Source organism: Nipponia nippon, unplaced genomic scaffold, assembly GCF_047370975.1.
Source record: "Nipponia nippon isolate SJK-2023a ecotype South Korea unplaced genomic scaffold, ASM4737097v1 scaffold_5, whole genome shotgun sequence".
In the NCBI taxonomy this organism is placed as follows: Eukaryota; Metazoa; Chordata; class Aves; order Pelecaniformes; family Threskiornithidae; genus Nipponia; species Nipponia nippon.
The window spans coordinates 76,460,054-76,487,852 of NW_028262369.1; the positions used below are offsets into that span (position 1 = coordinate 76,460,054).

Genomic DNA, 27,799 nt, shown 5'->3' on the forward strand with positions numbered 1-27,799 from the left:
TATTTTGCCTGATACACCCAAGGATCAATTTACTTCTTTCACAACCAGTGACATCGGTGGCTCATAGTTATCCTGTAATCATCTGTACACTCAGATGTTTCTCTCTCTCTCTCCTGTTTCCAAATGGTGAGGTTTTGGTTTGGAGCAGAAATTCCTGTTAGTCTCTGACCCTCCACTTTGCCCTGTTAGCTTTCATCCCATTCGTATTACTCCACAAAGAAAGGGAAAGTAATGTATGCATTTTTTATGTTTCCTTTCATGAATTTGCAATGAAAATCTTCGTATAGGAAAAACATGAAGAGCTTTGAAATTTTACTGTATTTAGAGCTTGCCACTTTCATTGAAAGTTGCATGTGTTGCAAGTAGCACTGAGAAGGTCTGCGTTCACATAAAATAGTAAGGCTAACGAGCTATCAGTCTGTTTTGAGAAGGGGGCAAAGGACTAAAATACATATGCTTTCCAGACATTTGGGGATAGCGTTAGTTAAAAACTTTCTTTTACACTGTTTGAAGTTCTGATGTTGTTTAATAAACTAACCGGAAACTCTACGAAGATCTTTCAGTAAAATGGCTAGGCAAGAAAATGAGTAGATTTTCACCAGTTACTGAATTAGTGCCTTGGATGTAAACTCCCACTTTTAAAGAAACCCGGAGGAGTAACAAAAAACTTTCTTTCTCTTTTAGGTGGCTCTGGCCGAAAAGAAAGAGGTGCCCCCCCGCTTCCACCTATACCAAGGTGAAATGGGTTCTGGCCCATCTTTGGGCGACGTCTGTTTTCAAGTTTCCTTCAAGTCAGCTCTCCTGTCCACATCATTGGAAATTTGTCTGTTTTGCTTTATTTCCACTTTTGGCTTGTCAGCTGGAACAAACTTCAGTCTCTGTTACAGAAGTAATAGATGCAGCTTATGAACTATAGTTGCTCAAAGCTATAAATTTTATTTGCTTATACTGCAGGCTGTCATGAAAGGCATTTTGTGGACCATACACAACATACGTGCATCATGCTTACTGTGTCCAGCCCTGTCCCCTTGAGAACTCTACAGGAGATCTGGCTTTGAATTTCATGAGAGCTGGAACAAAGCTGTTTCATTCACTTTGGGTACAGTGGCCATGTTATTTGTATGATAAAGTACTATCTATTTTCTGTTTAAGAAACAGTTGCTGGGGAAAACGGTGTAGCCAAGAGTCCCCTGGATCCTTCTTTGCATGCCTAACTTGGCCCATCTCCTTCTGCAAGCCATAAACCTACTACATGGTGACCAAGAGTTCATCCTAAACCTTTTCACTTCAGCTTAGCCAAGAAAATCTTATTTTAAACAATAGATAGCACATCCTGCCCCGAGGATGGGATGCGTCTGGCCTTGTTTTTATCTGCGGAGAATCTTCCAAGGAAAAGCAAAAGTGAAGAATTCGGCAGCATAAAAATATCTTTTTTTTTTAATCCCTCTTTCCTTGTTTTTTAATAGTGTTATGCTTTTAGTCGCCTAATTCTTTCCTACTCTGATGTGGACCAACCCACAGTCATCTGTGTCCTGGGTTATTGTAATGCTCTCTACCTGAGATTACATGGGAAGAGTCCTCAGGAAGTAGTCTTGGTGCAAATGCAGCGATTCTTGTAGTTGCCGGCTCCTTCTGTAAAGCGTTGCTAACACCAGTGCTCCACAGACTGCTTTCCAGTTGTTTCTTTGGTACAATTAAATGATGGGTTTTGACTTAAAAAGTTTCCTGGGGCTTAGGTCACAAGTCTGGGAGAGATTGTATTTGACTTGCGTTACAGTAGAGCAGCTGAGGTCAAAAATGTGTGTAAGTGAAAGGCCTTTGCTGTAGCGAAGGAGGTCTGGGGTTTGTGCGTTTAAGTGTGAGCATCAGCTCCAAAATTTGCTGTCTGCACTGGTTCAAGAGAAAGGGGAAGATTTGGCCTTCTGAGTTTACCATGAAGCCTGTCATTTTAAACTTTGCTGAAAGGAGTCTCCGCAGAGAGCTGCAAGGCTTACGTTACTAGAAGAGAAAGTATTCTAACATTGTGACAATTGGTTAGTATGTTTAATGGCTTTTAAATTTTGTATATGAGAAAAGAGTTCATTTATGAGTGCATTTTACAAATGGATCTAAACAAACATAGAATGCCTTCGGAAATTAGAGGAAGATTATAATTCTGGATTTGAGCTATTGCTGAATGATAGCTCTTTGTTAGTTGGACTTCTGAAGGTTAGCTCTGAAAAATTTCTCCTCTGTCTCTTCAACAGTTTCTGTTTCTTCAACCTACTCCTTGGGATCCCTACCAAGCCCATATCAGCAGCCATGCTTCACAGGTTGTTGCTCAAAAAACCCCAAAACCCAGAAAACTAGTCATGTAGGTTAAGAAAATGTTTCTCTAGCATGGGAGACGTGATCCTAAGTACGCTCTGTGGCTAGAATGACGTCAGTCCTTGAAAATCTAGGGAATTTAGCCGAAGAGAGTCTGGACGCCACTGAAGTGTTTGTGCGTAGGGCTTTTTGCTCTGTCAGGGGGCATGGAGGGGCAGATCCCCTTTCTGCCCAGCAGCCTGGACAGCCACAGTGAAAGGGATGAGACAGAGTTGGATTTGGCCGGATCAAATTTAATTTGGCCTTTTCAGTGTTTGTTTACAAAATCTTGTTAGCTGTGATAGCATTTGATTATGTACCTGTTTTTTACATTTTTATATCTAATGACCTATTTTAAGTTACTATTTATGGTCTTGAACCTGTAATTAATGCGCAGGCGCAGGGATGTATCTACATCTAGTTGCAGGATCGTGGCTGTAAGAGTTTCTTAAACAGCTGTTAGTGGGACCTCCATGTGACAGGTGCGCCTTGGGATCGAACCTAGCACAATACTGAATTTGTGTATGTATTTTATGGATGTCACTTAAACAAAGTGCCTGTCTCTTTGGGATATTATTATGTGAATGGAAGTCCAGATAAGATTTTTAGCATAATAACTTAAAGGATAAATTATTGTATTCATGTTTTTAAACTGAAGCACTTATAACTTTTTAAGAAACAACATTTTGAATTTAAGAATACAGTATTTTCAGTACTTTGACCTGCCAAATCCTTATTAATGTCCAAATAGCTATGCAGCCAAAAAAAAAAAAAACCTCCAGAAACTCTACCTGTTTTGTAACTTACCTGCTTCCAAACTGTTTTACTTTGAGTAAGTCAATGAAAATGCTGCACATTGTTCTGCCAACTCTCTGCATCATTCAAAATATCCTATATTTGATCTTTTGAGTAAGGTTTTCTGACCAGAAATTCTGGACCACTACCAAAGACTTGGAAAACCAGCTTCAGTCTCACTTTAAAATGTGCTGTGTAAAAGGCCCTCAGTCAACACGCCAAGAAACCTGAGCTGCTTCGGTTTTAGCGCTTCTTTGTACAATAGAAACCTCTTAGAATGGATGTTTGGCATATATGTAAAATAGCTTAAAAATGCAGAAAGAGGTATTTTTTCACCTAACAACTTTACTATTTATATCTTTTGCTATAAAAGTTCCTAGATATATTCCAGAACAATGCAGCATTTTATCATTCAATATATTGCTTCATGTATCAGTAGCTAATTAGAATATGATCAGTATTAAAGTATTTATTTCACTATGAAGTGTTAAAAAAGAGGAATGCAAAACATTGAATCAGTGGTGCCTTATGACTTTTTTAGTCAACTTTCCTGTGTCTCACTAGAAAAATGGATAGGTGTTGCTCTTCCAAGCCCAATGTAAATTGTGCCAACAGTAGCATTATGCAGTGTTTGAGCCAAGTCCTGCTGTTGTGCTGTGCTCAGCCTGCTAACTTCAGATTGAGCTCAGCGTATGAAGAGACTATTGGATCAGTCTGTAGGTGGGCACCGGTTAACCTCACAATCAGTTGTTGGTATTGCTCTGGAAATGTAAATCTTTCCCAAAACCAGTGTCTCACTCTGCTGTCCATACAGCCCAGCTGACTTCGGCATGGGGGCATAGGTTATTAGAGGACTAAATTTGATTCACTGCTTGCATATAAGATTTAGTGGGTTTGTTTCAATGGCACTGTATTATAAACCTTCACACCTCAAACTGTCTTTTTGTCATCACTAAGACTCACATTGCGTGACAACGGCCACAGATGTTCATTTATGTTTAATTCAAGTCAGTAAATAAAATGGCAATAACTTTTGTACCATGTGGCGATAATTTCTGCTCAGTATTCTTGGAAGAAAAGCACATGTTATGTCTGTTATGACTTTCTGCATCAGCCATTGGGAGAAGAGGTCACAGTGATTAATGTTCAGAATTGTTAAAGGAAACGCAGCTTGTGATTCAGGAAGCATGTATTTCTGTAAATTAACTACTTCTTAAATAAGGTCGCAAAGTTCTTGTTTAGAAGCCAGCATTTCCCAACACTAAAAGAATCATAAGAACTATTTTTTTTTCTGCAAGACTGAACTATTAAAGAAGTTCCTTAAATAGTCACGTAAAAAACTGGACAGTAGTTTCTCCTTGCAGCAGCAACTGTTGACATGTCACTTGTAGAAGTAGGTCTCTGTTGGAGCAGAGGATGAGGGAACTAAACTGCTATCGTGCTTTGCATATATTGTAACACAACAATTTTCTGTGCAAAAGTATGCAAATAGAAAGGGTACTTTTGCCTTGGAAGCGAAGAGTGGGGTTGAATGATCAAACTGGGATTATTTCAAGCAGAATGTCAAATGTCAAGAGACCTAGAGAGGGCCCCTCAGCCACAGGACGCTGGAAAGGAGAAGAGTGCTCAAGGAAATAGAAACCAATTGGCTGAATGTTGCTACCGATACTAGAGTACAAATCGCGATATAAAATGTGCATGTACATAATACCACATCGCAATAGTGTGAACACCCTTGTCTCACAGTCAGGTGTGAACAACCTGGTATGGCGGTACATAGACTCTGTATAACATACATTGTATGAACTTTAATCTTTCAAACGGTATTCCCCAGAAAATAAGGAGAATCTCTACCTAAGATACCCGGTAACACATGAAGTGTAGCCAGTTTGTGGAATGCTTCTTTGTGTACATTAGGAGAAAACGGGGATCATTTAGCCTGTGAGGTGGAAGCGTCTGGACCATTCAGTTAAAACGTAAACCTGGAGCACTGGCAAAAAGGGGAGTGTTGGAGTTACTCAGCAGAAGCAGGGCACATGTAAATGTTCTCAGTGAGTGAGTATGTGGCAGGTAGGTAGGCTGACTAAAAGAAAAAAAAGGGAAACCGCATGTCTTAAAAAAGGGAGTAACCCTTCAGTATGATGCCATTTTGAAATACAGTTTGTCTATGATAAATGTTCTTTAGTGTAAACTAATGCATGCAAAGGAAAACCTCTAAATTTGGACTTCCAAAGCCACACAAGACTATGAAAGAGAGAGAAACATAACTTAAAACATAGGCTGAGCAGAAAGTAATGTTTTTATCGGATGCTTAAAGTTTGAGCTTTGTATAAAATATTAATCTAGTTCTGTGAATATTTTTTTGCTTAACATTTATTTTCTATGTGATTTTGTTCTCCTTATTTTTCTGTCCTATGCCAAATAAATTTTACTTTTATTTAATTGCTGGTGCAGACTGTTACATTGAGAACAACCAGGGTTGCTTCCTTGACAGAAACACAGGTTGGCTTTAGCAGGAGCGTAGCAGCGAGCCTGGCGGGAGCTGGGGCGGGTTGTTCTCCCCTCCTGCCTGCCGTGGCACAGCAGCACAGCGGTAATGCTCAGAGGACTTTGGGCCTCCATACAGTGAAGATTAGACACCTGCAGATAAGGAGAAATAATGAGTTTAGTTTAGGATAAAGAACGATTGAAAAATCTGTGGTCAGTGATGCTGTACTTGTAGATGGCTGTTGTGTGAGCTATGGGCATTGGCTCCTGGCAAGGCAGCTAGGCACTTGCCATGGGGAGATGATATGGAAAATCACTGTAGTTAAGCACAGATTTTTGTTCCTCTTATCTCCACTCACTAGGCAGAAGGCTGCCAGAGAATATCAAACAAATGAAACCCTCCTTTTGACTTTGGAGCCCTGTTCTTGATCTTGGATGTTAACCTTTTCAGATAATTTGGACCAGGTTCATCACAGAAAGGCCCTTTGATAAAAGTCCAAAGGAGGCTCACATTCAGGCTGTGCTTCCAGCTTCTCCTCAGAAATCACAAAGGTCATTTAAAACACCGAGCTAAAAAGCTCTACGCTGTAACTTGCAAAGACTTAAGCAGCAGGTTTACTCTTACTCAGATGATGGATCCTTTGACATCTATGGGGACTGCTTGTTCATACTTTCATTTTACAGGCTGACTGGGACAGAGGCCTCGACTTGCTTAAAAGGCCACAGACAGCCATGGCCCAGATGTAGCCTAGAAGCCCACCGGTCCCCGTGCCCGGGCTATGTAAATAGAAGAGCCATGACGGAGGGCAGAGGCTGGGAGCTTGTGAGCTGTAACGGAGCTGGCTCAGCAGGATGAGAGACCTTTGTCTGCAGATCCTTCGAGGCAGTAGCCTTGAACGAGAACTCAGAGGTATGAACCTAATGATCAGCTAGTAGGACTGTCTATCTCATGTTTTACCAAAGGAAACACGGTTCTTTCTGGTTTTCAAGAAGTTAAATGACTTGCTTGACTTCAGGAAGAGGGAACTGAACTGAGCATGCTGTGACCTAGCTGTAACCACAACATAGTCCTTCCTCCATTTAACTCAAAAAATGCTGTTGCTTTAAAATAAACCCACAGACTACACTGTAGAACAGTTCTGACTGCTCCCTGCAGTTGCAGGAGGGCTCACGTGTTGCACGTGGCACACATAAAAATATCCAACTCCTTTGATCATGGTTCAACAATTTCCAGTGACCTTCCTGCCTTGTAGCACAGGCTGCTCCCTCCTGCCCTCTCCCCTCGGCTGACTCCGTTTTGCATTGAAAATAGTAAATTGGTCCTAGCCAGTTATTGATTTGGGGGCTAAATATTGGCCCATACATCTCTGTACAACAATGAACGTATTATTTAGGCTAACTAACAACATACATCAAGAGCCTTCAGGGTTTTTTTTATCTCTGGCTAATAGCAAGTACAATGAGCAATTCTTAACAGCTGTTTCTGCGATCTTATGGTTCTCTGAGAATTACCCAAATATGTAACGTGACGTAAGCTTGATTCCAAGTTTCATTTTCTGTTACACTCTTAGAGGTCCTATAAATTTTATTTTATACATAACAAAACTGTGTGGTTTACACTTTTAAAAGAGCTCATCCTTTTCACTTGTGGAATAGGACGCTCTGTAATCCTCCTAAAAAGTTCATACTATACCAAGCTGTGAGGGTCTGGTACATACAGTGGCACGCCAACTTTAGAATCAATTTTTTTTTTCATAGGCAAAAATGTTTCTCCCCATACACATTAACTTCTGTCTACAACCGGAGCTGGGCCTGGGCTCCACTCCGCCTTTCAATTATATCACAATAAAAATTTTGCAGAGCACATGAGGGCTTCGGTAACCTTTTCTGTACTCTGCTGGGTGTTATGGCTTTGGGGTATCTGTGCTGCTTGGTCTGCGTGTGTTTACACAAATACAGATGGCTAATGAAAAACTTTGGTGCAGCATAAGAGTAAACAGGATGGCACTTTGTCTCCACACTGTAGATATTGCGGTAGCACTGGGAATAAAAAGCAATACAAATAATTTCTGTCTCTAATGTGAGCTAGTAAGTGCCTCTAAACACACAGATCATCCACTGACTAATGTACACATCTTCTAAAGACACCTCTGAGCAGAATGAATGTTTCACATTGTAGGATGACGTACTTCAGCAATAATAACTTGTCTTTTCTGTAACTTCTGAAAGCATTCCTCTAAGAATTCATTAATGCTGCCGCAAGTCTCAGAAGCTGCTCATCTGATGACTCCCTCCCATTGCCTTTCTTGTGCCTAGGAAATCTCCCAATACAAGCTTCCTTAGGCCAGTCATTTGCATCCTAGCAATGTAAGGGCACTCTTCTTATGTAGCAGACCCACGGTAAACAGCCCTGCTATCCCTCCCCAAAATGAGGCAAAACTGCTTGTTGTCTATCTTACAGCCCCCAAAGGCTGTAAGGTGGCAGCTTAATGGAAAAGACGGTGTCTCAGTTGTGTTAAACTTTCAGTTTCAATGGTCAAAACTCTCTGGGAAAGACTACATAATGGGCTCCTTCTGTAGTGGCTTTTTCAATTGTTAAATTAAAAAAAAAAAAAAAAAAAAAAGGTCCGGGTTTATTTTGTTCTTTCATAGGTGATGGAACCAGATATTTACACATTAAAATTTTGATACCCAAGGATCTTCATTTCAACAGAATTAGGACACCATCATTTGAAACAGTTACGAGCCTGCACACTTTTGTTATTATTTCCTGCATTAGCAATCCGGTGCTTAACCTATCTAAAATTTTCAACAGCAGTCCAGCTACAGAAATAATCCTGAGGAAAGGATGACTGACACAAAAATACTTTGATTAAAACACAGAGAATAAACTGGGTGGCTGCTGCTAATGCTACCTATGTCCAACATCAGTCTGTCTACTGAACAAAAACATCAGTTCAGATAATCACTACTTCAATCTTAAAGCACGTATTTATGGCTTAAGATACAGCTTCTGCAGAAGCTACATTTAAAATGTAAAATAGAAATCTATCATGAATGCCATCCATATGATACTGTCAAACTTTCTACCCCACTACAATAGGGCACTTTTTAATTTTCATAATTTTTCCTCTCTGTTTTTACCATTCTTTTTTTCTTCCTCAAATAAAAAAGTTATTTCTTCAAGAATGCTAGGGTTTAGCCTACATAAATACCTTTCTCATTTTGAATATGGGCCTGTTCTTGTTATTTAATTTTTTGCTAGAATACAGCAGAAATCTGTGCCCAAGCACCTGTAAGGTAAAGGCAGGCAGAGGGGCTGAGGCCGGAGGGGCTGCTGGGTGCCATTCATCCTTCCTCTGGCCAAACCGGGAACTGCTTGATGCCTCCCTGCAGCTGGGGCAGGGCTTCATCACCGTGCGACTCCCTTTTCAAAACCATTCCTTTCCCAAAGGGGACTGCTTTGGCTACGTTTTTCATTTACTTGTGTGCACAATTCTTTGGCTCCAGGCTTGTGCGAACACTGTACCCGATAAGGCGCATAACCAACTCCCTTCTGAAAATGTTTTTGTGTTCATGCAAAGATGGGTGTTTAGGTAGTTCTTTATCTCACCTCCTACCTGCCTTGAAGGAGGCATGTGAAAAATGAGTCTTTCCTGTCCTCCATTCTAGCAGAAATTTTAGTGAATTCAGAGTTAGGGGTGAGCCCTCGCGTGCCCTGTTGAGCAGCAGAGGGCACAGGGAGGCCCATGTGGCTGAGGGCCGAGCACTCCCAAGCCATGAGAGCAAAAGGCGGCTGAAGCACTCAGAGCGCTTGTGAAGAGAGCAAGGTGAAGGCTACATGTGAAAGTCTAGGCTTAAAACCCAGCCTCTGTTACACGTATGTTGATACTGGAAGCAGCGTACCTTGTAAATAATGTCCATTGCGCTGCTTGTCAGAGACTGCAGAGCCCATTAGTACTTTCTGTGCTGCCCAAACGCCAGCCTTTGCCGCAGACTGCTCAAATCCTTCCGTTGACTTTTTTTTTTGTCCCCATTTAAAACAGAAACTTTCACTTCTGCTATTTGGCCAGTAGCTTGGGTTACTTCTGAAACTTTGGGACCTTTGTTTGAAAACATATAGATATCCTGTTAATTTCCTCAAATATATAGTTTATTCTCCTCAACTGCACCTGCAGGGCTGCTGCTGCGCCTTCATCCAAACGCCTATCAGCTGTGGGGCTGGTGTGTTTGCTCCAGATTATTGCTGATTTAAAACCAAAAATCCTGCTGTGTGCTTTAAGAATCACCACATACCCTCCATGCCAGGACCTTCGTTCCTCCCTCTCACACACATACTGGCCACTTGTGTAGCTTGGGGGGGAATTCTAAATCCATTTTTTAGCTGCAAACATTTCTAATATAAGTCCAAGTACAAGCACGCCCCATAAAAATGAGAAACTTTGTATGTTTGTGTTTGCTTTTAACTAAGCAGGTGGGAATGGGTATGATGCACCTCCAGCCTAGGAATTTCTCTTCGTGCTGAGAAATACTCCGCCTCTGATGCAAGAGAAGCTTTGTGTCCTGCAAGTTATCTAAATTTTGCATTCTAAGCAATCAGAGGCTCAATACATTATGGAAGAGCATGTTAGACAGTCAAATAACAACAAGAACATTCCCTGCGATCATCTCGTTTAACTAGCTTTTATTTCCCCTCCTATTTTGATAGAGGAAATTATTTATTTTTATGAAAGGCTCTAGTTTCCACAGCAGATGACAATTATGAGTCCAAATGGCATCGTGTGCCAAGCCCTGCTGAAGCACCCGGGTGAAATGAGGGCTTCCCTGGCGTGGGGCATCGCTCACCGGCTGCGGGCAGCGGGCGCGGGCCCAGGGCTGCGAGCGCTGACTCAGCTGGAGGAGCCCATTTCAAAATCACCGTGGCTCACTCCATCGGCCGCTCGGCAGCGCGCAGGTAAGCTCCGAGAGCTAGCCCACTGGCCACCTTTTCTTCCTCTTCCCACTCGCTTCTGGCGCTGAATCCCTGCCTTCTTTGGAGGTTGGATGAACTTCTTCGTGGAGTGGCTGCTTCCTAGCTGGGCCAGCAAGGGTGGCATGTTTCAGGGAGGGCACTAGGTGGCACTTTTGGCTGCTTTGCTTAATTTTGCACTTCCCAGCCAGGAGAGCGTCTTTGATAGCAATGTCAAAACTTGGGGACTATGTCCATTAGAAATGTTTCATTGCTTGTATGATAAGCAATTCATAAGCTGTGGTCCTAGTATTTAACTACCAACAAGTTTGATTGTATGGTTTTTGGTTTTGAGCATATGGCAATGTATAGTTCATCATTTTAGGAGCACTACAGGCTGTTTCACTGTTGGTACAGCAGCGTGTGCACTCCAGATGTATGTGGCCTGTTGCACAACTCTTAGGCAAGTAAAATTCCAGTATTGGCATAAAAATGATGCAACAGAGTAACATGTCTGACTCTACTCTGTTTCAGTTCAACCCAGAGCAGCGTGCTATTAGACCTAAACAAATAAAGTCTTTAACACATAAAGTTTAACTGAGGCTGGAGAAGAAGGTAAGAATTAAAACAAAATACCTTTTTTATTCAAAGTGTCAAGTGGAAGTAACAGAGAGTTGTTAGAAAGCCACTCTGACAATATTGCAGTCTTAAAACTAATGCTTACTCAAATATTTAACAGAAGAAAGAAATGCCTTTGTATTGTGAGTCGAAGAAATAGAAAACACAATCAGTCTGGCAGTCCATACGAGATTAAAACATTGGCCATGAATTTAAATGAAATGCCAAATTGCTGAACATAATCAGGAAAAGGTATGAGGAAGAAACAGTGTCAGGCAAGAATCTGTAGGTTACACGGGGAGAAGTATGAAAAAAGTATAGGTACAGTAGCTTTATGCAGAAGAATTCAGGAAGAAGGGGGGGTGTATACATATATATAGATATCCTGCGGCAAAGTAACAGAAAGGATTGAATACTATAGCAGTGGTGAAATGAAGATAATAAATGAACAAAAAACTACTGGATTTCTGCCAAAGGAGACAATACACTGCAATCGATACATTTGTTGGATAATGTTTAAACTGTGTTCGTGTAAGTAATAAATAGTGGCTTGAAAAATGGTGGGATATGATGTGATCACAAATGGAAACTTAGTAAGTGGAGAGAGTCTACAGAGATTTGGGTTGTATTCTGAACATATTTCCAAAGCTTTTAATTTGTGATTGGTTTTGTGGTTTATTTGTTTGTTTTGGGGCTGGTTTGTTTGTTTGGGTTTTCTACTAATCAATTGCTTGCTGAATAAGCAACAGGTGCAGCAGATCACACATCAGAAAGGGCTTATTTAATCAGTGCTGCTTGCTTTAACACAATTTTTAACGTGCAAGGCAGCATTTACTAACTTGGGTGCAATACTAACTCTTCTATTTTTTTTGTTTCGGAGGAATCAGACTGGATTTGAGTAGTCTTGCAGTAACTGAGCAGCAAGAGTACTGAGAACATGTAAGTAACAAGCTGCCTATGTCAAAATGAATGAATGAGTTTTCCTAGGTTAAGAAAGACCTCTAACTCTTATGTCCTGTTCTTAATAATTTCACCACATACTGTTAGTCATATGGGTACGTGAAAAGGTAAAAAAAAAAAATATTTTGAGTGTCTACACAGAGCAGATACAGCTCTAACCATAATATGAGGGAAAAGGACAAGACTTGACAATCATTTTGGAGATAAAGCATTTGAAACCACTACATTAAAATAGTGATTTCTTTGCATGACTTTTTTCCCCCACCCCCAGTCAGACTGGTTAACTTGTTAACTCCTCTTTGAGTACTTGTATTTGACTTCAGCAAACTTACCTTCTTGCTGGGCCAAGTAACAGGTTGATAGCCTAGCACCAATGATGGAATTTATACATTTAGGAGGTCTCTGCAACATTGTTTTGTCTCCCCTGAAAGCAATTTCAGAAAAAAATCTCATAGTATGGAAATTATATGGGGCTATTCTGAACTGTACTGAAGCCAGTGCAATCTAATTTGAACTTTTTTCTTTACTTTTTGCTTTAAAGAGGTGAATGTCACCATGCACGACGTTTACTGCTCTTGCTTACAAGAGCAGTCCATTTCAACAGACCTAAACATACATAATCATTGCTGAAGTTTTAGTTTGACTTTCTCCAAGCTGACTGTCTTAGCTTCGTGTATTTTCTTTTGATGGATACAATATTTTGAAGACTGTAATTGCACCTACAGCTCTGTGACATACCAGTAACACGTGCCCTTGTCCCAGCCACAGAACAAAGTGGAAGTGAGCGAGTATGGTACAGTAAATACGGACGTATATACATCAGCTTGAACGTACACGTTGTCTTACAAAAGATACTATACCAAAAATACAAATTAAGTTCTTGTAACAAACATAGATAATGAAGGGTACTACTGCAAAATTGCAGATGAGCAGATAAATAGCTTTCTTGAGAAGGAAGATGTTTTACAAAAGTGTTCCAAGGTAATCAAAGTGAATGTAAACATCCAGTGCATCCCTCACCATTTCTGGGTTAATAAGCTTCAAGCTTATGGGTAATAGCATCTGGCTAGGCATTCTCCCAGCCTCTGGGTTAGATTGCTCTCAGGGACGCAGATGCTGGATCTTTCATGGTGTTTAAGCCTCAAAAGTTTGGGAATTTTTTTCATGAGACTGTTAAGCGCTTTACCTTTTGATACCCCCCTCCAGAGAAGAAATCCAGGGCCCTATTGCCTGTCTACAGATTAATTTTCCTCAGGTTCCCTTGTTGCTTAACTGCCTCATCAAACATAGGTATATTGCAAGCTACCGTTTATTTTCCGGTAACCATGTGAGTCAGTGTAAGTGATCAGACGCATCTAGATACAGATAAGCACTTCAGGTTCTTCCTGAACATCCTATGCACAACTGCAAGAGAACAGACATTAGAAAACAACAAACTTTGCAAATCCTGAACTACATTTTTAGATAACCAAAGTTAGACATGCATTTTCAGATGGAGTCAGCTAAGAAAATTTAACAGACGTTGAGCACAGGTCCCTGCCTTGTGCATTATGTTGTCCATTTACCTGGTAAGCAATGAGCAGTATGAGAACAGTACTAGAGTTACAAGGCCATGTTGTCTGTAGGCATAATTCCAATTTTCGTATGAAATTTGGCTTGTTGTCAATAACCAAGGAGCATTGAGTAAGTACTTTTCCTGTAACTGAATATAAGGAGATTACCTAAGTGCTAGTCTCTCCACCCATTGTTGTAATTATTGTGCTAGTAAGATATTTAGATTTTTCCATGCTGTTGAAAACTAGGTGCACAGCTATCTGGAAATTGCACCGTACCTGTAGACCTCCAGACAGATTTCATCCTGATGCATTTGCCAACATTCTTGCTGTCTGCTCATCATCTGTATTCTTATTTCTGTTTATTCTTGGAAAAGTCACTTTTTTGTAAAATCCTACTGAGAGGTTATTTAGAGAGATGGTGGTGGTACATTTTCAATCAATGGTGCTGCTTTGAAGCTCACCTGACACTTCCTATTGTAAGACAATGTTGTCTTTCAGTTATCACCATACCCTAACAATTTGGCTACAACTTCCATGCTAGCTCTCGGACTCTTTCTAGAAAAAAACCCAAATATTACTTTTAGTATTTTCAGAAATAAACTGGAGAATTGTACTTGCTTATAGTAAATTCTTGAGGCCTTTTCTTCAGAATACTCCAGCATTTCAGGCTTTGCAACAAGCACTTGCAGTTTACCAGTAAAGTAGCCTTCACATCAAGTACAAAGATACATTTGTCATCTGTCCAAATTGGCTCAGTTGTATGCCTTTGAAAAATATGTTTGCATGTGGTCACTGCTAGATCTTAAAAGCTAAATTACCTGAAGCCTGTTCTCATTGAAAGGGTTAAGCCCCTTGCAGCTCCTGCGTGGGGCCAGGCTGTATACGTGTAATAGTCGTAGGTAAATGGGTATGATGAAAGCCACAGGTCAGCAGGGCGACTCATGTAATGGTTGCTCCAACTGCTTTTTGCTGTTTGAGCTGTTGTCCAGATCAAAAAGCAGGAACCATCTCTTCCATACACTTGGTTGACTACTTTGGTGGCACGTAGATGGATGGAAACATCCGATTTGAGTGAAAACAGAACAAAAATTGAGGGGGAAAGCAGTTCATGATTATGTAATGGGTGGTATGGGAATGCTCAAGAGGATCAAATTAATATTTTGGCGACAACTTTCAGTTTTATATTTATTTAGTAGCTGTTGGAAAGCTTGGCTTTGCAATGCCAGTAATGGTGTTTTCTGTGATCTACAGTTAACTGCTGAAGTTGAGTTGCCAGTGGTGGAGGATAGCTATGATCAAGAGCTGATGGACTGTATAAATCTGTCCTCTCAGTAGCTTATAGACAAAAATCTTGCCTCTCCCATACATTAGTCATGCTATTATAGCTATGGTCATCGCTAGTCCAAATGTTGGGTTTGTTTATTAATGCAGGGGGGCTTTTTGATATTTCTATGGGTTGGGTGAAACTCCATGAGAACTGGTGTCCATGATTGTCACCCTTAGTTTACAAACATCTTAAAAGGAAAGGAAACTCTATTATAAACCCAGGGTGCTGGAACACAAAGAGGCTTCTCTCAAAACAAAGGTACATTGAAGGCCAGAGGGGAACACGTGGCTCAAAGAAAAAGTCTACAGAGCTTTGATTAAGTATTGGGTGAGTGGGGAGGAGGTGTCAAACAGTAAGATACTGTCCTTTGCTGTTCTGGGAAGAAGGACTTTGTACAGTTCTTGGGAATATGCAGGAGTATCCTGCATATTCAGTACTTCATTAGAAAGAATTCTTGACTCCAACATTGTTATTATTGCTAATTATCCACATCAAAACATGCTAACAAACTGTGTTCCTAACAGTTCCCAAACAAGTGGAGAACTGGTCCTGTAATCCAGTGCTTTAGTTACTCCTGGTGTTGTTCTGGTGTGATAGTCTGGTTAATAATGACTTCATGTTTCGTAACAGGGTATGGGGTCAAACCCTGCTGCTCCTCTCTGTTATCTCAGAAATGGCTGCATGTCAATGACAGACAGTTGCTAGGCTGCTTATATGATGTTTAAAAAAATTAAAATCTTGGAGAGGAAATATGCTATATAAGTTCTAATTATTTATTTCCTTGCATATTATTTTCCCTTAGTTTTTCTTAGACAGCAGCTATAATTCACACAACTTTTTAAAATAATCTAAATTCTGAATTGAATTTTATTGTATTTTTTATCTCCTCATGTGCCTTTGGTACTACAATTTCATACTTCTGAGTATTTCCATTCCTCGGTGTTCCCCAAAAGAAAACACAAGACCCAGGTCAAGTGCACTTTCCTGATCTAGGAGCGTGTACGTGCTAGAGCTGAGATGGAAATACAGCCCTCCCCCCTGTACCTGCTCATCCCCTGGAAAGTCATGCTGTTAGTTGGTGGATATCAATAGCAATCAATCAGTAGCCCATCCAGCCAAACGTATGCTCTTGTAAAATAACGCACTGAAGGATGATCATATTTTAAAATACTTTATTAATGCTGAATCACTAGTGATCTTTTTAAGAGGAAGAAACGAGTTCAAGAGAAGGGAAGGCATAAGTTCTTACCAAGATTTCTTAGTGCAGTCTGGTACACCTCCCTTGCTGCTCCCCAGAGCATGTGCCTCTAAGGCATGTCATTTCTATAGGGAAGAGGGCAAGGCAGAAAGCCAAAAAATCTGAAAGATCCTGTTATACTGTACTTCTGAAAACGAATCCAAATCAAAGTGGCCTTTGTCAGGTGCCAAGCAGAGAAATTTTAACATTGAATAAATTAACAAAAGAGTCGTCTTTAATAGTGTTTGCACCAAAAAAAAGTATCACCCTAACGTTACAGCAGGCAAGTGTTATCTAATAAGCTGTACCACCTTCCAGCGATAAATGTACATTTGTTGGCATGGCTTTGGTATAAGCCCTCGCTGATATTTCGGTTGGGCTGTCTTGGCCCAGTGTAGAGACAGGATGGGGCAGGAATGAGAGGCAAAGAGGAGGCAGGCACTGACTTCTGCATCAGCATTGCTGCTAAGTGTCACTTGGGGTCTGTATTAAGTGTCTACATTTTTAATGCAGCAACACAAAAATTAACTCATTAAGCATCAGTACCTTTAAATTAAAATGAAAGCAGACATACAATATCAACAATATAGTACCTTCTAAAAGTTTCCAACAGTCATTTTTATCCCCACAAGTTTCTATCCCTGTCTGCATTCTTTATGGGATTTTCTTAACCCTTTCCTGGCCTCTCATTTAATTCCCTTAAGCGTTATTTTTGTTGTTACTACTGATATTGCTCTTCTTTATATATAGTATCTGATTTGTTTCTAGTAAGGCTTCTGTAGGTATTTTGACACTAGATCTTGTAAACTGAACCTACTATGGGTGCATTTATTAGATCATATCTAAGACAGTGCTCTATAAATTGCCAATTACATACATCTTTTTTGGTTGAGATAGTTCTCCTTTCCCCTCTGTTTTGGTCTCCTCTGGGTGTTACGTGAAAGGGGAAGAGGAATGGTTCTTTTTTTTTTTTTGCTTAAAGTTCCCAGTTTGGAGGGGGAAATTACTGAGCATGCAGACTCTGGATGGCATCACGTCTGCCAGGAAAGCTCACTTGCTCCAGTTAGGACTCGTATTGCCGTATGTCTGCCACACTGAACAAGTAAGACAAGCTGGTTTGGGTCAAATAAAGTATGGAAGAAAGCATACAATAGACAGAATTTCCCACTTCTTCTCTTTGCGGCAGCAGTATCTGGCTTGGTTCCTAGAAAATGGGCAGCTTGAACCGCTCTCTCCTCAATTGCATTAAAGATGGCAAGCCATGAGAAAGCTGGATCCTCGGTTTCAGCAAGAAAACCTTTGGCTATTACCAGCTTTTAGTTTTTACCGGGGAAATCGCTCACTGTCTGACCAGCCTTGAGGAGCTGATGCCATGTGGAAAACAAGGCATTTTACTTCTGGTTTTGTTCCTAAGCACTGTAACTGCTCAAAAAAGTTGAAATTAGCGTATAAAGTTGAGGGACGGGGGCTGCGCTGGCACCGGGCCGGAGGGCTGGGAGCCAGCCCCGCTATCTGCCGGTGCCGAGCGGAGGGCGGCAGCCCCGGCTCGGGCAGATAAACGTCGGTGAGCCCGGCGCTGGCCGGGCCGGGGCCGTGTTCTGCCGCGCACCCGTGACCGGGGCCCTGCCCCGAGCCTCTTTGCCCCGCCGGCAGGCAGCGCCTCGCCGCCGCGCCGGGGCCGGGCCCGGCTGAGGGCAGGTGGCAGCGCGCAACTCGCTCTGCCCTGGGTGGGAGCCGGGGGCGGCAGGGGCTTGTTCCGCTCCCGCCAGGGAGGGCGGCTCCGAGAGCGGGAGAAGCCCTGGGAGTAGAGGAGGCGGCGAGTGCTGCCCGCACCGGGCAGTCGCGGAGGGCTTCGCCCGGCGGCTGAGGGGCCCGGCCGCCCGCCGCCGCCATCTTGCGGCTGATCCCTCCCACCGGGCGCCCTGCGCGGCGGGGCTGGGCGCCGGCCCGGGCCTGGCCTGCGGCGGCGGGGGGCGGTGCGCGGCAGCGGCGCTCCTCCGGGGCGGAGGCGCCGGTGCCGGCCCCGCCGGGTGCTGAGCCGGCTGCGAGTGCCGGGCTGCCGCAGGCGGGGCGGGCCAGCCCTCCCCTCCCCTTCCCTTCCCTTCCCTCCCCTCCCCTCCTGGGCCTCGGCCTTGGGGAGGCTCTCACCTTGGCAGGGTACAGGTCCTCTATACGTACCCTTGTGCGGAGGCGCCTGCCAAAGGCTCAGTAGGTAAGCTCTCCGCTCCTTCCCCCGACTTCTAGCTTTGTGTTCTAATGAGACAGCCGTCACATGGGACGGCGCTGTTATTTTTTTCTCTCTCGGGTGTTTCTGGGTGCAAATGCTGTGTGCTCGTGGCTGGGGTGGCCATGGAAAGGAGAGCCGTGACGGGCAGGGAAGGGGCAGGCGAGAGGCGTTCGTCTGGTTGTGGCTTTCTCGCTGTGAGTCAAAGGACGTTTCATCCCTATTAGGCAAGTGAGGTAAGCCAGGCGCTTCTTAAGGGGTGCCGACGGTGGAACATCATCTGTATTTAGTATGTACCTATCTGTTGACAAGCCCTAAGATGAGCCTAATTGAAGATTAAGGGAAGGTATGTTTTCCATTCATTTTTCTGGCTTGGTATTTTGTGCTGTCGGCAACTGTTGCTCATTTGGTCTTGTCTGAACACTTGCACGGACGAATTTTGACGTAGCCTTAAGCGTTGCTGTTGTGAGCTCGGCCGGTCGCCTGCTCGGGGCAGGCCCGGGCTTTGGGGGCCTTCCTGTGCACGCGCCTTCTCCGCTGGCAGGTGCTTTCTTGTAAAGACAGCACAGAAGAAAAACTGAAAAAGGAAATGTGATCTTGAGGAACAACTGCTCAGAGACATTTGCGGTCTGATATTTCTTCTCACGTTGTCTGGATTTTAAGCTAGTGGTGGCCCACTCCTGGCGTTAATTGCTGTTACAATATTATTCTGTATCTGCTTTCTTAACCCAGCAGAGAGAAAAGTAAAAATTGCGGTTAACTCTCAGGAATAGGAACTGCAGTAATCACTTCTTCCTACTTTTATCATTGTAACCCTCTAAATTTGCTTCCTCTTTAACCTACTGTACAGACTTTTACGTGAACATGCATATGGTACGTTCTTATCTGAGCTGAGGATGAGGTGCTAGAGCTGCCATAATGGTAACTCTTCATGCCCTGATTCCACTTGCAGCCTCTTGAATAAAATAATATGCCATCCTTGGGATGTTTCTACCTTGCATTAAAGTAGGAAATGAGGTCACGTTGTGGGATGTAATTTATGAACAACGTGCACAGCCTTGCCGGTGTCACCAGAATTATCCTGACAGTGATTATCAGCTGAAAGCTTGAGAGTGAGAGACCAGAGAGAAGATGTACATTGAGGTATCTCTTCTATTCTCTCATACCATCTTTGACTTTCATTAAAAAAGAAGATGAAAGGGATTTTCCTGCTGGAAAAGGAGACAACTTCTCTATTTCAGTAATCAGAGAGGAACCTGATGTTGCTTAACTTGCAGCTGCTGGAGAATTGAGTTTCTGGTCTGGTGAATTTTAACCCTTTACAAATATTGACAACCTACGAGAGAAGTGAGCAAATATGAGTGCTCAAGTTTGCTTCGAGGGAATTGTAAACTGCACTTGTTCCTTGCTCTCTGTCTATTGTCGGTCTTCATATCAGGCTTCCTCTCGTGCTGGCAGCACTGTCCTTCCTTATGAATGCCAGCTGACAGTCTGGCTGCAAGCAGTTACGCTTGACACAGTCGACAGCAGTGTTATTGGCAGCGTTATTCCTAAAAGCTTTGTCTTCGTTGGCCTGCAGTTCCCAACAATGCAGCTGTGTCTGAGTTTGCAGGGATTCAAATCTCAATCCTCAGTCCCTCAAGGGATAACCACAAATCGTACGTCCTATGGAGTCAAAGCTAAGTGCTTTCCTTTGAGACTGTGTTATGTTTTCTTATTGTAGTGTCATTTGACTAGTTAATTTGTTACATCTACTGTAAGAACAGGTGAGTTTCTGTGTAGAATATATAAGGTTTTGGTTTTGCATCAGAAAACCAAAGATCGCTCTCTTTGATTTCACTAAGAACTGTGAATTGAAGACATTTTCACTCACGTGAGATGCTAGTTTAAGCCCCAGGTGTGATAAGGCTGTTATGTTAAATCTGCAATTAGTCATTACATAATCTCACAACAGTTACGTAAGTGCGTGTATCCCATAAAGCAAAAGGGGCCAAGAGATGTATTCGTTGTGTTAAGCAGGACGCTGTGCAAGAGCTTGTGTTTCTTGAAAATACCCACAGCTCTGCGATAGATAATCTGTTAAATGTGAATGTTTTGGGATGTGCGCATCTCTGGAGCTGAAGAGATGATTCACACTCAAAGCCCTCTGAGGAGTGCCAGTAGCAGCTTTACTGTGATGCAGTTTCTCTCTTTGAAACTCCTGTGGTTCACCAAAAATTGGGCCTGACTGACTTTACGAGGCCCCTGGTAATGAAGTTCAAGGTGAAGATAGCCTGAAGGAAGGCTGCAGGAGTATTTGTGGCACTTTCCAAAAGATGGTTGTAGGATGTGTGGGTGTATATCCATGTCAGTTTTGATCTAGTGAGGAAGATACAGGATTTAGCACGTGCTACTGACTGATACAACTAGAGAGTCAGTCTTCTGCATATTTATTTAAGTTCTGAATTACAAAATGGGGACAAGGGCACTTCTATATTTTGTAGTGATTTTATGAGGAGAAATAATTTTAGTACAGAGAGAAGAGAGGTGTTTAATTAATTTAGGCACAATTTTGGTTTAAAAGTGTGGGCTTGTGTAGCTATATTGATAGACTCGCCTGTGAAGGCTTAGTGTGTGCAAGCAAAAAGCCTGGATAGCTCAAACTACTTTTCAGGAGAGAAAGAGAGGAAGGAGATATTATAGTGCTAAAAGTCTATATAACTATGTAGACTGTGGCTTTTGAGAGTAAGAATATCAGAAAATGAATTTTGTCATTAGTATTGACACAGTGGTAGAAGATACAGCCTTGGATCAGAAGGCACGGGGGATGAGAGGGAATGGCAGAATTTAAGGATAGATACAGCCAAAGTAGACTTCCGCTACAGATCAAATGTCGCATTTGGTTAAAAAAGCTTCACATTTATCTTATTGCTGAAAAAATACTTCAGCAGAGCAGGGAGTAGGTTGAACACCTTGCATTGCCAGGAGCCTTACCTCTATACAGTGCTGCAACCTTGAAGAATTTGAGGTGGGGCTGCACCAAAAACCTGCTTTTCACCTTGCAGCTAGTGTAGAATGAGGCTGGCTTCTTTCAAGAATTCAGTGTTGGTAATCTGTCTCTGATCCTCTTTTGGACATTTTGCAAATCCCAACAACTTCCTTAAGTTTTGCTAGTAGAAGAAATGGTTTGTTGTCTGCTTTATTTATTGCAAGTTTTTCCATCGTTCTATGCTAGATAATACTTTGGGCTCCTGGTCCAAATACATCTAGGTGACTATACCATCTATAATGTAAGAAAAATACAACCTTTAAAATAAGTCCTACTTGGAGTGAGACTCATTTGCCTTGGGAGAAGAGGTAGCCAAGGCTACTGGACAGATTTGGATGATGCAGCTGCTCAGTCCAGATAAATTACAATAACATTGTAGGATTGTTTACTAAAAGCCTCAGGCATAAATAACAGTAACAAGTCAAAGAGTTTATGCTACATGTGAATATGTGTGTGCTGGATGCCAGGGTGTGAAATAGAACATACAAGATCTCGCCTTTGGTCTGACTTGATTTACTTGCTTATTTACCTGGCTGTTACGAGTTCTCTATTCCCTGAGGACAGGATACAAAGAGGCTGGGAAGACTCTTAAACCGGTTGTTAATTTGCACAGATCTAGCCATTGTGCTCTACAAAGCGCTAGTTTGGGAACTGGGAATCTCAGCTTTGCCACTGGTATGTTAAATGGCTTACGGCAAATCGGTCCACCTTTGCCTTAGTTTCTATCTCTACAAAATGGGGTAAATTATCTCGACGTCCTTTCCGGAGTACTTTAGGACTTAGTCATGTCAAAATTTTATATGTAGAGTTAGCTGATGGACTGCACATGTTTCAGAGCTGTATCACCAAAGCCATATCCATTTCTGGCAAGGCAGATCGCTATTGACCACTGAATATTAGTGTTTGATGTCCTCTCTCTTCATCTGATTTGCAGACTTTACATGTCTACTTGCGTATAGAACCTGCTGTGTTATAGTCAGCCCTTTCAAAGGGGATTGCTGGTAACAGGTGAAGATCAGCAGTCACAAGACGTACATAAACACTTAATGCATACTTCAATGTCACTGTTATGGGCCTAAAGAATTGTATGTAGGAATATGGGTAAGCAACAGTGTGATGAATCAGATCATTGGCCACTGTGTCGTATGTGGATCCCTTGCTAACTGGAAGTGTATCATTGGCACATGATACTGAAACACTGGGAGAGGTCAAAGTTTCACAAAGCAAGATACAAGCTTGAAGGGTCATACAGTGATTTGATCTCTCAGTCTTTCTCGCAGGTAGACAGGGCCTTGCCAAATGTTTTTGTGACAGGGTGGAGAAGCTACAATTCTTGGTCAAATTTATCTTCCTTGCCTGCAGCTCATGTTCTTGTAAGGGCTATGCCTCTTGTTATTCCATGATAGATTAAGAGGGCATAAGCTTAGACTGTAAAAGAATATGAAAGCAAGGGGTTTTTGATGTGTGGAGAATGAGTCTGTAAAAGAGTGTACAAAAAAAGAACTGATACTGATAGACTATGAAGATTTTTCCTTGCAACAGAGTTATAGATGAATATGAGTTTAGTAAGTTTGCATTGCCCTTAAATTAGAGGATTTTGTAACCTTTGTCACTTGCCTCTAACAAAATAGATACAAGGCACAGAGTAACTGAGGGAGCATCTTTTCAGGAGAATAGGAGAAGAGTTTCAGGCTCATTTGACTTGAATTGACAGCAGGATATTCACAGGAGAGATCTTGGAGACAGGCTGAAATGATACTTTTAACAGAAGAAGATAGGTCTGGATTAGAAAGAGAGATCTATGACTCATCTATTTATGATTGAATAAGTGCTTATGAAAGTACTCAGGCAGAGGATGTAGGGAGACAAAAGAGGAACAAGGAAGGAGCCCTATAAGCACAGAAATTTAGAGGGATCCTCCCATGTAAATGTTATAGGAAAAAGTAGAGATGGGAGGAGAATTAGGAGGAGCTGTAATTACAAAAGATATGGGAAGGGCAAAATTTCAAGAAGATGGTGACTATGATAAAGGTGTGTGACGGTCACAAAGGATGAAAATGGAACACCAATTCTGAGAGTTTAAGAAGATTTTGGCTTTTCAGGATTTTGGTAAGAGCTGTTTCAGGGGCAGAACCTGGATTAAATAGGATCTATAGATGAAGGTGAAGGAGGACTCCTGACCATGTGCAAAGCTGAGCATGTGGAAGCAGAGGTGAACAGCAGTAGTTAAAGGCAGCTCAAGGGTGGGATTTTAATATTGGGAGTTTAAAGTGTATTTTTATTGTGAAGGAAAAAGAACCAAGTAGGACATGGTTTAGGGAGGACCCTGAGATAAGATGTCCTGGGGCAAGCAAAAGGAGTTAGAAAAGAAAACTAACAATTTGATAGTTGAAAGCAAAGAGTATGAGAATTGTTGTTGGGAATTGACAGTGAGCTGAGGAGGTAAGAAAGGTTACAAGCTGCTAATGAGTATGTAAAGAGTCTCATGCTTTCCCGTTAGAGAGTTAACTAGGCTTGTAATGGTAGTCCAGGAAAGCAAGGAATGTACACTGAAAATTTAGCAATTACTGTTTTCTGAAACAATGACTGGAAAGTGCTGAAGGGCTGTAATTTATTCTAAATGACGTTTAGATCCTAGAGTAATAACAAAAAAGATCCTTGTTATATCACCTTTCCTTCCAACGGATTTTTTGCTTTTTGAATGTCCAAACTACATTCAGTTTTAATATTTCAGTGTTACCCTCACATTTCTTTGGGAATTTTTAGCCTTTATCAATTGTCTTGTTCAATTGTGTTGACTTGGGAGAAGATGTTGTGTGATGATGATGTGTGTATGGAATGATTTTCCAGCATTCTTCTTTCTCAGGGTTGTTTCTCTGTAGCTACTTGTTATTTGTCTCATTATTTATTTGTAATGCACTTGTAAGTGTAAACTCTTCTGTCAGCAAGCCTGATACCGTAAATATTCACAAAGACACTTTTGGAAGTAAATAAATACTTTTTTTTTTTTCCTTTTACAGATGAGATCATTTCAAGCTCTTTTTTTGGAAGAGGTGGTCAAAGGAAATGGATAACTATTCAGACTTCAATACAAAGAACCTCTCATCTTCAGCTAACATGTCCATTTCTTTGCCTGGACAAGTTGGACTCAATACCACCGGTGGTACTCCTTCTATGTCAATAAGCAGGCTTTTCCCAGCCCTGTTAGAATGCTTTGGAATAATTCTTTGTGGCTACATAGCTGGAAGAGCCAACATTATCACAACAACTCAGGCCAAAGGACTGGGAAATTTTGTGTCCCGTTTTGCACTCCCAGCTCTACTGTTCAAAAACATGGTGGTACTTAACTTTTCTAATGTCAATTGGTCCTTCCTGTACAGTATTTTAGTTGCCAAAGCTGCTGTGTTTTTCTTAGTCTGCATTTTAACATTGTTGGTAGCCAGTCCTGAGAATAGATTTAGCAAAGCAGGTTTGTTCCCTATTTTTGCTACACAAAGCAATGACTTTGCACTGGGATATCCAATAGGTAAGTAGTTCCTTATGCTTTCTTCTTTAAAACTATTTTTCAGTGTTCTAGACATGTTTGCTTTTATTTTTCCATAATTTGAAATTGACTTCTGCACTGAAGTTATGAGCTATCTAAGCCATTTCTCAAGTCACATTTCTTGACCTTAGACCATGTAAGGGAAGAAAACTGCCAGCTGGTATGAATAAGGCAGAATTTAAAACAACTCAACTACTGTTGTCTATGTGATCCTGTCATGTTAAACAGATGAGGGAAAAAAAAAGGATTTAAAATATAACTTCAAAATTGGTATAAATTGGTATAAATTACCTTATACTTACTGCAGGTTCAGAATGCCCTTATGGGAAATTGCCAGAGTTTCCCTCGACCAAAATTTCTTGCTTTGCAAAGTATGAGCCTGTACCTGTGGCCTCTGAAGTAGCTGTAGTGGGTGTTTTACTAATTTGGCATTACCTCTGGGTTCAGCTCAAAGAAAACATCTCTCCATAATGTTGGTGCCTCCTGGTTGTGGAGTGTGTGTGTGACAAACTTGAAATCTGCGCAGAAAAAACTTCTAATTTTTGTGCTGCTTAACATAATTTATGTAGCCAATCATGTTTCATCCCTTAATCTTTATTCTGTTGTGGCCAGTAGACATGCTTTAGGATATAGTCTTGGAAGAAGTCTGTCTTTTAAAAGCAAGATTGCTGCGTGATTTATGGTAACTTGCATTTGTGTATCTCAAATCAGAATTTTATGCAGCTGTGGTGCCATTCTTGGGATGTGTAACTAACCACTAGTCCAGTGGAGCTAAAAAACAAACAAACAAAAAACGAAGAGGCATTCAGAGGATAACTTGTATAGCTCTGTACTCTTGTTCTTGTAAGCCTATATTCTGAATTCCAAGCAATATCAGTTATTAAACTTAATTTTATCCCAATCTGCAAGACTATTATTTTCTTTCCTTTTGTTAAGGAAGATTTTTTTTTTCTGTTTCCTTTTTCTAGGTTTTCTTAATGGTATGCTAATACGCTTTCAGCCATACATACTCTGATACTCAGGAAGTGATCTGGAGTTGTAGCAGGCTTCTCCCACCTGCTACTGTCTGAATTGCAGTGCTTTTTACCTGCCTTGGGAGGCTCTTTTGTGTCAATGTAGCTTTCAGTGCTGCCTCTCCCCAGGCTGACCCATGTGGCTGGTGTGGGAATGCACGCTGCAGGTATCAGGATCTTCAAAATACACCTGGAGTGGAAGGCATTTGGAGAGGATGCCTGGACTATGTTTTATTTGTTTGCTGCTCCCTGAAGATAAAGTACTGGGAGTGCAGGGAGAAGATTAGAAAGGTGAAGGCCCAGAAACTGGCCACTGGCCGTTAAAGATAACAAAAAATGTTTTTATAAATACATCAGCGACAAAAGGAGGGCCAGGGAGAATCTCCCTCCTTTGTTGGATGCGGAAGGTAACTTTGCCATGAAGGATGAGGAGAAGGCTGAGGTACTTAATGCCTTCTTTGCCTCAGTCTTTAATAGTCAGACTGGTCATCCTCGGGGTTTTCAGCCCTCTGAGCTGGGAGATGGAGATAGGATGCAGAATGAAGGCCCGGTTGTCAAAGAGGTGGCAGTCACCGACCTGCTCCTCCACCTGAATGCTCACAAGTCCATGGGGCCAGATGGGATCCATGCAAGGATACTGAGAGCACTGGCAGAGGAGCTTGCCAAGCCACTCTCCATCATTTATCAGCAGTCCTGGTCAACCAGGGAGGTCCCAGATGACTGGAAGTTAGCAAATGTGATGCCCCTCTACAAGAAGGGTCGGAAGGAGGATCTGGGAAACTACAGGCCTGTCAGCCTGACCTCGGTGCCGGGAAAGGTCATGGAACAGATCATCTTGAGTGCCATTACGCGGCACGTGCGGGACAACCGGGGGATCAGGCTCAGCCAGCACGGGTTTATGAAAGGGAGGTCCTGCTTCACTAACCTGGTCTCCTTCTATGACAAGGTGACCCACTTAGTGGATGAGGGGAAGGCTGTGGATGTTGTCTACTTGGACTTTAGTAAGGCCTTTGACACTGTCTCCCACAGCATTCTCCTGGAGAAGCTGGCTGCTCACAGCTTGGATAAGTGCACTCTGCGCTGGGTTAAAAACTGGTGGTGGTAAACGGAGTCAAATCCAGTTGGCGGCCGGTCACAAGTGGTGTTCCCCAGGGCTCAGTGTTGGGGCTGGTCCTGTTCAGCATCTTCATTGATGATCTGGATGAGGGGATTGAGTGCACACTCAGTAAGTTTGCAGATGACACCAAGCTGGGTGGAAGTGTTGATCTGCTGGAGGGTAGGAAGGCCCTACAGAGGGACCTGGACAGACTGAATCATTGGGCCGGGTCCAACTGTATGAGATTCAACGAGGCTCAGTGCCGGGTCCTGCACTTGGGTCACAACAACCCCATGCAATGCTACAGGCTTGGGGAGGAGTGGCTGGAGAGCTGCCTGGCGGAAAAGGACCTGGGCGTCTTGGTTGACAGCCGCCTGAACACGAGCCAGCAGTGTGCTCAGGTGGCCAAGAAGGCCAATGGCATCCTGGCTTGTATCAGGAATAGTGTGGCCAGCAGGACCAGGGAGGTGATAGTGCCCCTGTACTCGGCACTGGTGAGGCCGCACCTCGAGTACTGTGTTCAGTTTTGGGCCCCTCACTACAAATAGGACATTGAGGTGCTGGCGCGTGTCCAGAGAAGGGCAATGAAGTTGGTGAAGGGTCTAGAGAACAGGTCTTAT

At 42.3% G+C, this 27,799-nt stretch overlaps 2 protein-coding genes and 1 long non-coding RNA gene across 10 annotated transcripts in view; 2 read left to right on the top strand and 1 right to left on the bottom strand.

The window, feature by feature from the left end:
* The window catches only part of WIPF1 (WAS/WASL interacting protein family member 1), a 57,506-nt gene extending 51,923 nt beyond the window's left edge, over positions 1-5,583 (top strand). For all 3 annotated transcript variants that reach the window (XM_087732034.1, XM_087732035.1, XM_087732037.1), the window contains exon 9: positions 685-5,583. In XM_087732034.1, the coding sequence (XP_087588160.1) occupies positions 685-740 (56 nt within the window). In that variant the 3' untranslated portion in view covers positions 741-5,583. The remainder of the gene's footprint in view (positions 1-684) is intronic.
* Positions 5,564-12,570, bottom strand: LOC148052343 (uncharacterized). Its single transcript, XR_015698813.1, has 2 exons — positions 12,487-12,570; positions 5,564-5,781 (listed from the first exon to the last, which is right to left on the bottom strand). It is a non-coding gene; the product is annotated as an uncharacterized LOC148052343 (long non-coding RNA).
* A 5,281-nt stretch (positions 12,571-17,851) lies between these two features.
* The window catches only part of GPR155 (G protein-coupled receptor 155), a 42,059-nt gene continuing 32,111 nt past the window's right edge, over positions 17,852-27,799 (top strand). For 2 of the 6 annotated variants that reach the window (XM_087733513.1, XM_087733512.1), the window contains exons 1-2: positions 17,852-18,486; positions 24,547-25,052. In XM_087733513.1, coding sequence (XP_087589639.1) covers positions 24,593-25,052 — 460 coding nt within the window. In that variant the 5' untranslated portion in view covers positions 17,852-18,486; positions 24,547-24,592. Of the gene's footprint in view, positions 18,487-18,709; positions 18,845-24,546; positions 25,053-27,799 lie in introns of those variants that run through there. The other 4 variants (XM_087733514.1, XM_087733509.1, XM_087733511.1 and 1 more) reach the window with 4 other exon arrangements.